At 39.3% G+C, this 10,336-nt stretch overlaps 1 protein-coding gene across 1 annotated transcript; it reads right to left on the bottom strand.

Annotated features, from left to right (window-relative positions):
- Positions 1 to 4,950: 4,950 nt before the first annotated feature.
- On the bottom strand, positions 4,951 to 10,008 carry cnr1 (cannabinoid receptor 1). Its single transcript, XM_058393387.1, has 2 exons — positions 9,686 to 10,008; positions 4,951 to 8,486 (listed from the first exon to the last, which is right to left on the bottom strand). Exon 2 carries the CDS (start codon positions 8,436 to 8,438, stop codon positions 7,020 to 7,022), a length of 1,419 nt encoding a protein of 472 aa, XP_058249370.1. The 5' UTR covers positions 8,439 to 8,486; positions 9,686 to 10,008; the 3' UTR covers positions 4,951 to 7,019.
- Between the last annotated feature and the right edge of the window lie 328 nt (positions 10,009 to 10,336).

Genomic DNA, 10,336 nt, shown 5'->3' with positions numbered 1-10,336 from the left:
CAAGGAAACATTAGGATTTCACTCATGTAATTATCTATCCAGTATTCTGGTCATGATGGAACACTGTATTGCTGTATTGTTGTTTTTCAGGGGTTGGGCTTGGCCCCTTAGTGCCAAAGGTTTTGGGACACCCCTCCAAATTATTGAATTCAGTGGTTGGTCTTGGCCCCTTAGTTCCAGTGAAAGGAACTCTTAATGCTTCAGCATACCAAGACATTTTGGACAATTTCATGCTCCCAACTTTGTGTGAACAGTTTGGGGATGACCCCTTCCTGTTCCAACATGACTGCACACCAGTGGACAAAGCAAGGTCCATAAAGACATGGATGAATGAGTTTGGTGAGGAGGAACTTGACTGACCTGCACAGAGTCCTGACCTCAACCCCTTTGGGATGGATTAGAGTGGAGACTAAAAAATATCTTGGTACGCTGAAGCATTAAGAGTTCCTTTCACGGGAACTAAGGGGCCGAGCCCAACCACTAAATTCAATGATTTGGAGGAGTGTCCCAAAACTTTTGGCAATAGTGTATAAAGGTACAAACACAAGGTGTGATGCAGGCACGCGCACACACACCAAGGAGAAGAGTCACCAATCCAGTATGTTTTGGGGCAGATTTAACTCTACAAAAATAAGGTTGTGTGGCTTTCACACACTTACTATCAGTCTATAAAGGTTGTTACTATGGAAACACATTAACACTGCACCCAGCGCTGCTCTCTGAGTCTGATTATGTGCGTGTTAACTACAAACCAACATGCATATTCTGAGCATTACAAAATTGCTCTTATATATTAATTTTTAATTTATTAACTATATCGCTGTATAATAAATAAAACTTATAAAAGTTATTCACCGACATATAGCGATCACACGGAAGGACTCTTATTTTAAAAAAATGTAACCATGGCTGCATCTTTTCCGCCATTATCGGCTTCACCTGATACATAAACAAATACTTTGTTGGAATTAAACAGTATGAAATTATAATCTACGAACTCAGTGCTTCAAATGCATCTTAAGGCATTTCTGGTGTTTTTAGGACATGAGGTAAATTAATCGGTTAATTAAACTTTCCAATTCTAATATGACTGATATGGTGTGACGTCACGAGAAGGGGGTGTGGTCAACGTCAAGACCCCGTTTTGAACCCAAAATTCTGAGTATTTATGAGATTGTAAAAAAATAAACAAATAAATAAATAAATAATAACAATAATAATAGCAACAACAACAACAGTAAATAATAATAACAGAAGTAATAATAATAATAATAATAATAATATTTATAATGTAAATATATTTATAACTTACCATTTTAGTTATTGCTTACTGACCTGCTACTGAATATATTCATACAGAGCTGTATACTTCCCTGTGTTGCTACTGCAAGACAGAAATGATAAAATTGCCAGACTTTATCTTTCAGTGGTGTATTGTTTTAATGTGTTCTTGATTTAATCTAAATATATTGAGGGGAATTCTGTTATACGAATAGCACCATGTTATTGTTGTTATTGCTGTGAGAAATTATAGAATGTTCATTAAAAAAAAAAAGAGATCTTTGCTTTACAGACTTTCAGAAGTACCACAGAGATAGATAGATAGATAGATAGATAGATAGATAGATAGATAGATAGATAGAAGCAGGAAAAATGGACAAGAGTAAGGATTTGAGAGTGTTTGATGAGGGCCAAATTGTGATGGCTAGACCACTGGATCAGAGCATCTCCAAAACTGCAGCTCTTGTGGGGTGTTCCCGGTCTGCAGTGGTCAGTATCTATCAAAAGTGGTCCAGGGAAGGAACAGTGGTGAACCGGAGACAGGGTCATGGGCGGCCAAGGCTCATTTGATGCACGTGGGGAGTGAAGGCTGGCCCGTGTGATTCGATCTAACAGACGAGCTACTGTTGCTCAGATTGCTAAAGAAGTTAATGCTGGTACTGAATACACAGTGCATGATGGGTCAGGGCTGTTTTGGCAGGAAAAGGGGGACCAACACAAATATTAGGCAGATGGTCATAATGTTATGTGTGGTCGGTGTATACATTTTAAAACATAGAGTTTTATGGATGAAGTTCAGTTTTTGTCCACTAGATGGGAGTATAACGCTGTCTATTCGACTTGGATTTCTCGAGCCACGTAGTTTATTAGACTTCTCGTTGTTCTGTGTCAGTAATTTACTTTATTCGATATTTTTATTAGCATAATAAACAACCTTTTTTATTAGTTGTTTAGTCAAAGCGCAATTTATTAGAATTTTTAATTAAACTCTATTAGAATAGAAGATGTTTATTTTCTACATCAAGTCACAAAAACAATTAAGAACTACATCGTATTAGCATTATATTACATGCAGTTTTTAAAAGGGACAATTATATGTAGGGAAAGAGGTTACGTAACATATATATCACCCATGTGAAAAGGTAATTGCCCCCTTAAACCCTGCTTGATGTCTTTCACATCACTGTAGAGGAACATATGGACCACTCTGATTTGCAGAATTTTTTTTCATTCAGTCTTCCCAAAAGTTTCACTTTCAACTTCCACAGAATATTATCCCCAGAAACTTGTTGGTTTTTCAGCGTGTATTGAGTCAGCAGGGGTTTTTTTTTCCCACCTCACAATTCGAGCCAGTCTCTTTTTAAAGGTGGAATCATGAACACTGACCTTATCTGAGACGAGCAAGGTCTGCAGTTTCACAGATGTTCACAGACTTCCTGGTGACTCATCGATGCTCATGGAGGTATTTTCATAGACCAGACACTTCTGTGAGGATTCACCACCATTTCGGGCTGGAAATAATAGCTCTCACTGGGGTTCCCCAGAGTCTCAATGCCTTAGAAATAATTTTGTAAACCTTACCACTTACTCCTGATATAACTAACTTCCTAATCTCTTCCTGAACTTCTTTTGGTTGCTGCTAAACTTTTAGACTAATTCACATCGATTCGATTTAAATAACTGGTTGAACTAAGGGAGAGATTACTTTTTCACACAGCATCATTAAGTGTTGTTAACATGGTTTCCTTTCATGAATATAATAAATATTTAATGTCTTTGACACTGATTATCTCCTCATCATGGCACCTGTTGGTGGGTGGGATATATTAGGCAGCAAGTGAACATGATGTCCTTAGAGCAGGAAAAATGGACAAGTGTAAGGATTTGAGCGAGTTTGATGAAGGGCCAGACTGTGATGGCTAGACCACTGGATCAGAGCATCTCCAAAACTGCAGCTCTTGTGGGGTGTTCCCGGTCTGCAGTGGTCAGTATCTATTAAAAGTATCTGCTGCTAACGTCTTGGTGCCAGATACCACAGCACACCTTCTAGTGGAGTCCATGCCTCGATGGGTCAAGGCTGCGAAAGGGGGACCAACACAATATTAGGCAGGTGGTCATAATGTTATGTCTGATCAGTGTATATAAATTTTGTTTAAAGATCTGAAACAATGTATATGAAGATAGAAAAAAAAGAAGAGGAAATCATGAGGGGGCAAATACTTTTTAATGGCTTGTTGCTATTTTGTGAGTCTGATATTTTCCGATAAATCACGATAAATGTTTATCTGCCACTAAATTTCTGCTGATTCAATACTACAAGCTTTGGCACAACCAAAAGCGAAGCTGCATTTGTAACGCTGCTGATTCATTATGACCGTTTAAATGTTTTCATTTGGATTAAATAGAAGGATTTTGTGTGGGTTTAGCAGACAATTTGATCTGGATCATAATTTCTTTTGACTAGGTGGGCGAAATATGTTTTTTTTTTTTTCCCTAATTGTGCATCCATCCATGTGCATCTGGTCATGTTTCATTAGCACAATATTGAAAAAATAATTGATTGTAGGATATAAATGAATGTTCTTTTCATTGTAAACAGCAGATTTTACACAAATGACTCTTGGATTTCATCCAAACAGGGTCAAATATTTTCCTGAAATAGTTTTTCTTCCTTCCTGTTTTGAAGAATATTTTAAGGAAAACAAATTATTGACATGAACTGGTGGCCTCTTCACTGACAATGGTGTCAAGTTCAATATATTTCATTTTCATTCTCATACGCTGTGTTCGTGGATTGATTTCATTGATATTTTTCCTTCTTTTTTTGCTTTATAACATCTGTATCAGCTCAAGATAACAAAAAACCTCCAAAAGCAGTTGCTTAGTTTAGGCTTAAAGGTTCATATTAGAACACTGAACAGTCCCAAATCCTGGGAATCCATTAACTTCAGAACCAATATATCTGGTTAAACTTAACTTAGTTAGTTTAATTGATCTATTTTGATTAAATAAGTTACTTGCCAAGTTTGATATCCTAAGTCACGAGTAAAAATGGACAGAGAAGCAAAAATGGGCAGAGATTTCACCACTGATTATCTTTATGCAGTGTTTTGATCTATCCAGATGCTCTACCCCTGGTCTCATGGCTTGGTGGTGCTCACTGCTGGGGATGGAGCTGTGTGGACAGCCTGTGACCAGGAGACAGCTATGGACACTTGGAGACTATCACACAGTCACGGATCTGTCAGCTTGCGACAGCAAGAAATTAGTGTCTATAATGAACTCAGAAACTTCACTGACCTAATAGTTCCTCATGACCCCTTGGGAGCTGTTGTAGAAAGGACATTATTTAATTACAGTTACATTATTTACTGTCCAGTGTCACACAGATGAGGATGAGGTTCCCTTCTGAGCCTGGTTCCTCTTAAGGTTTCATCTCAGGGAGTTTTTCCTCACCACCGTCGCCTCAGGCTCACTCATTAGAGATAAAATAGTTATTTAACTTTAAACTGTTTACATGTTTTTCCCTTCTCTGTTTCTATACTTCTGTGAAGCTGCTTTGAATCAACGTCTATTGTTATATACAAATAAAGTGAATTGCAAAAATGTGGGAGAACTGGGTAAAAAGCAGGAATACACCCAGGAGAGTTCTGATGGTCAGTTGCGACTTTATTGAAAATCGTAAAACAGACCACATGGCAAAGCATTAATTACATGTCGTCACAGCGTCAATATTTTCAGATGTACAGGTTTATGTGCCACTTTGGAAACAGAAGCCACTTGAAGGTTTTGTGGTGTTTAATCTCCACTGCACACACAAGGATGGCAGAAAAAAAAAAGCAGAGAGTCAGCAAGGAGGTTAAGGATCATGGTAGACGTCAGCCTTTCAGTTAATAGTAACTGTCAAAAAACGCCACTGAAGTCCTTCGTAAGGTTAATAAAACACGTCCGGATTCAGGTGGCCGGTTCTGAGCCACAGATTTCAAGTGTGGCGCTGCGATTGAGCCTGACGCAGGGCATACATCTGTGCAAATTTAACTGGGGAACGTTTGCTATTCATTAACAAGAGTTTGTGACTAGAATTAATCTACAGGACCTCAGTCTGATCCTAGGAACGCAATTCATCATGCTTCAGGTCATCGATTTCTTAAAACGAAGAAAAAATATGTATATAGTGGAATGCTTAGGTAAAAATAGGTTGGATGTAATTATTATGTATACTTCAGGACTCACGTTTGTCTGAGGTGTAGCCAGCACACCACAATGTTAACCCAACCTTGCAAATGTTTTTTTTAAGAATAAAACGCTATACATAACAGTTTCGGATTGATCTCTTCACTATTATTATTATAATTATTATTAGTAATATTATTATTATCACAATACACGAAACATGGTACAGCTGGATTGTTTTTTGTTTTTTTGTTTTTTTTTTAGTTTTCAGTCTCTGGCTGATGTTTTATTCTTTTACATCTCCACAAGATCTGTATTGGTATTGCCGTTTAAACCTATCAACATCCGAAACGTCCTAAACGCAATCATTAATCCAGAGACTTCTTAATGTTCTGCAGAAAAAGACATAACAGGAACTGGCCTGTTTTTGGCCACATCAGTAACAGAAACCACAAGAAAAACACCACATTACAGGTTAATATTATTACTGAATAGCAAGATTTACACCTTTTTTTTTCTCTTTTTTTTTTTTTGTAACTAGAAGATGTCCAACTAGAAGTCTTTACTTTGCTCCTATTGTTCAGTGTAACCCATGTGGTTGGTTAACCAGATAAAGAAAGTATTCCTTGGTCTGGCTGGGAAATGGTGGTTCGCCATTATCTTCCTCTCGGACTAGTCCTGGGTCCAAAAAAGCAGTACATCATGCACTAAAATGACCATTTTTTGTTAACTAAACAGTCAATCCACCAAAAAAATAAATAAAAAACCCAAACAAACAGAAACAAGAAAAAAAAAAACATCTCTGTCTCAGGAACAGTCAGGATAACGTGAGGAGATCCAAAACCAACAATGGGATAGGAGTCCTAAAGAGCTCAGAACAACACCACATAAATTAAGACTTAACACAATAATGAACAATATTCAAGTCAATATTCACACACTTTTCATGATATTTGTTCTGGAGTCCGCGATCTGTCATTGTTTACAGGGTTTTTTTTTTCTTTTTTGAGCACAATTATACTGAACGGATTATACATATAGTACAGTGTATTACCAGATATTTACAGTATCTACATACAGTACATCTTAAACATTTTCATACTAAAAAGATCAATAGCCCCTTGTCCCAATGAGAGAAGATAGAATTGTTCAAGAACCTGATTTTTCAAAGTATAAAAATATAGTAAGCCTTCATGAGAACATTCACGACATCATCCGCACACAATTGATATGATCGATAAGAATGGCACAACCAAACACAGTAAGAATCCCAATACAAGAACTGATGCCATGATTGAGAATGGTGCTCTCACTTTGGAGAACGATTTTGGCACTTCAATACTAAGATGCCACAGTGGCACACATCATCCAACAATGGAAATGAATGAGCCCCGTTTGTGCTGCATTTGAACCCTTTTGTCTGTTATTGTCTTCAGTTAAATATTGAATTGTCTTGTTTGACAAGCAGTTGAACTTGAAATGGACACACTCTCATGCCAATATTTAGCACATGGCTTTTATCATTCCTTCCCCTTATTCATGCCCCAAGAACTGCCTCTGCCGAGTTAGACGGCTTCCGCCGAGGTTTCGGTAGAGACGGACATGGTCACTTTGGCTATTTTCACAGTGGTCTTGACACAGCTCTCGGCCGCTCGGTTGGCGTGGATCTGCAGGTTACGGTTCTGGCAGTCCGACTCCAAGCTGTTGTCCAACTGCTGCGTGATGCTGCTGCTGCTCCTGCAACCTTGGCAAGTGGCCAGAAAGGCCCGGCGCAGGTCTTTACTCCTCAGTGCGTAAATGATGGGGTTCACGGTGGAGTTAAGCAAGCAGAGCATGCTGCAGAAAGCAAACACTGTCTTGATGTCATCATTCATCTTCCAGAAAAGGTCATACACCATGATGGCCAGCAAGGGGCCCCAGCAGATCACCAGGACCACCAGGATGAGAACAAGCGTCTTGGCAAGGCGAATGTCCATCCGGGCTTGCTCAGGTCGAGTGGTCTGAACCTTGGTGCCATCCGTGTTGTAAACCACCAGGCTTTTCTGCGAGGTCCGGCTAAGCATTCGCACGGCGTGGTGGTGGGCCTTCCACAGGATGTACATGTATGCGTAGATGATGAAAATCAAAAGGATGCTGGTCACGCCAATCCAGAACATCAGGTAGTTTTCATCGATGAGTGGGAAGATGTCCGAACACACCGAGTTTAAGCGAATGCAGTTCCATCCGAGAAGCGGAAGCACTGCGATGATGATGGAAATGGCCCACATCATGCAGAAAGCAATCACTGCCTTGGTTCGTGTCACGATGCGTCGGTAGGCCAGCGGGCGATGGATCGAGATATATCGATCAATGGCTGTGAGAAAGAGACTCCCTACAGAGGCGGTAAAGGACGCTGTGACACCTCCAAGCTTAAACAGAAATATGTTGGGACTATCTTTACGGTGAAAGATGTGGAAGTCCAAGAAACTGTACACAAAAATGACACTGCCCAGCAAATCTGCAATGGCCAGGCTACCAATGAAGTGATAAGAAGGTCTGCAGCGCAGTGTGCGCGAGTGCAAGATCACACACAAGACCACTAGGTTCTCCAGAACCGTGAAGGTTCCCAGAGTCAGAGACATGACTGCCACTGCCAACTGCTGGCTTGGAGTCAGGATCATGAAGCACTCCATGTCCATGAAGTTCTCCCCACACTGCACACTGGCCCCATCGTCCCCCAGACTCTGGTTCCCGAACAGATCTGTGCCATTGGTGGGATAAAAGGGAAGCCCTTTAACAATTAGTTCCTCATCCGGCCCAACCTTATCCGGGAAGGAGCTGCTGCGGAATGCAGATGGTGGCTTCTGAAAGGAGTAGCTGCCTTTGACAAAATCAGCGTCGATAATGGGGTCATCGTAGCTGGCGTCATTGGACCCGAGGTACTGGAGGCCGGAGGTGATGGTCCTGAAGGTGGTGTCTGCCACGCCATCCAGAACAGACTTCATGTCTGCCGCTGAGAAGGGAACGCTGTGGCCAAGGACGTGTCACGAAATCTATTATATGCGGTGGAGAAAATATTGTGGACAATGAATTAGAATTTTTTCAAATCTTATCTCCTACGCACACACACACTGAGCATAACCATAAAATCTCTGGAGAGTTAAATGAAAGTGCTGAAGCATCACCGAGTTCATAACGGAGCCTTGAATGCTTTCAAGGAAAATGCTACCCTAAAGCTTTTAGTAGCTACTTTTTTTTTTACGTTCGAGACGATTAAACCTCAAGTTGCCCTTTTTTTTTTAATTTTAAGGCAACAGTTCTCATCCGAGGGGACCTCTGAGGGGTCTACACACTGGGGAATCACCGTCAACCAGCTGCTACTCAAAGAAATGAGATGCAGTTAGTGTGAATAATGAATCTCTAAGACACAGCAGACAGACGATTCGACTCCTTACTCTGACCGCTCTGATTTATCACCACATCCTTCAATCACTTTAACTGCTGTATTATTACATCAAGAACAACGCGAATCATTTTAGCTGATTGCCTCCCGTTAATTCAAGCGCGTTAACTGTTGATGGACGGCGTTGTTTATTGGGATTTAAGGCCAGATCGTCATGTTTTGGACAACCACTGGAGGGCGCAGTCTGGGCAGATCAAAAAGAGTTGTTTTTCTCACAATTTTGAGGATTTTTTTAAAATTACTATTTATTTATTTATTTATTTATTTATTTATTTATTTATACATACTCGGTGTCTAGAGATTTTGAAGGTTATCACAGTTTATATTTTTATTAAAAAAATACACAACCTGAGATGCTTTGATATACACTGGTGTTAAGACAAGTAAATAAAAATGTAAAAAACAAAAAAAAAGAAAAGAAAAAGAAACTACTACTATTGCTACTACTACTGCTAATAATAACTAACAATTATTATTATTATTATTATTATTATTATTATTATTATTATTATTATTATTATTATAAATGGACATAATATTATTCTATTATTAAATAATAATAATAATAATAATAATAATAATAATAATAATAATAATAATAATAATTATTATTATTATTATTATTATTATTATTAGGAAGCAAAATAAAAATTCAATAATTTAATTAGAACAAATATTTGGCAAGAAAACAAGTAAAAAAATACTTCAAACCTGAAAAAGTGCATTAAATAAACTATGATTTATCCACAAATTACACAATCTATACAGAAAAAAAGTGTTTTTGTGTACCTTCACATAGTTCCCGCAGATTTCAGGTTCTCCGGTTTCTCCGCTCGTCTCCAAAGATTAATCCAATCACATAAAAACACAAAAGCCGAGCAAAAGAAAAGAAAAGAGAAAGTGCACGCTTTACATGGTACGCATCAGCTGAAGGTGTTATAAGACTCTGGCTCTAATGAGACCGCACTCTTTAACGCACCGAGAGCGGAGAGCGCGCGCCTCTGCGTGTGCGGCTCCGGGGCTGTGTATCGCGTGCGCTCTCTGCATATTTATGACGCCTCTTCGGAGCGCAGCGCGGTCACGTGCTCTCCGCGCGGCAACAAGTGCAGGAGTGAGAGGGGATCTGCAGCTGCGCACCAAAGCATCTCGTCTTTCTCTCTCTCTCCATCTCTCTCTCTTTTTTCTCCGTATGTATGGCCTTACACGCTCATGCCTGTTCTCAGTCACATCAATCATATAACGGCGTTAATGTCTTTGCCACTAATCCATCATCTTAATGCCCCCCTGGAAACACTGCTAACTATAAAGTACTACACTAATTCAGATGTCTTTGGAAAAAAAAAAAAAACAGTTTCCAACACTACACCCATCAGGCATAACATTATGATCAGTGAGAGGTGAAGTGAATAAGACTGATGATCTCCTCATCATGGCACCTGT

This window comes from Hemibagrus wyckioides, linkage group LG06 (genome assembly GCF_019097595.1).
Source record: "Hemibagrus wyckioides isolate EC202008001 linkage group LG06, SWU_Hwy_1.0, whole genome shotgun sequence".
In the NCBI taxonomy this organism is placed as follows: domain Eukaryota; kingdom Metazoa; phylum Chordata; class Actinopteri; order Siluriformes; family Bagridae; genus Hemibagrus; species Hemibagrus wyckioides.
The sequence above is the reverse complement of the archived record's forward strand: the minus strand, read 5'-3'. Positions and strand labels throughout refer to the sequence as shown.

Excerpts from the sequence above, each read along its gene's own strand:
- cnr1 (XM_058393387.1), bottom strand. The coding sequence starts at position 8,438 with ATGAAGTCTGTTCTGGATGGCGTGGCAGACACCACCTTCAGGACCATC.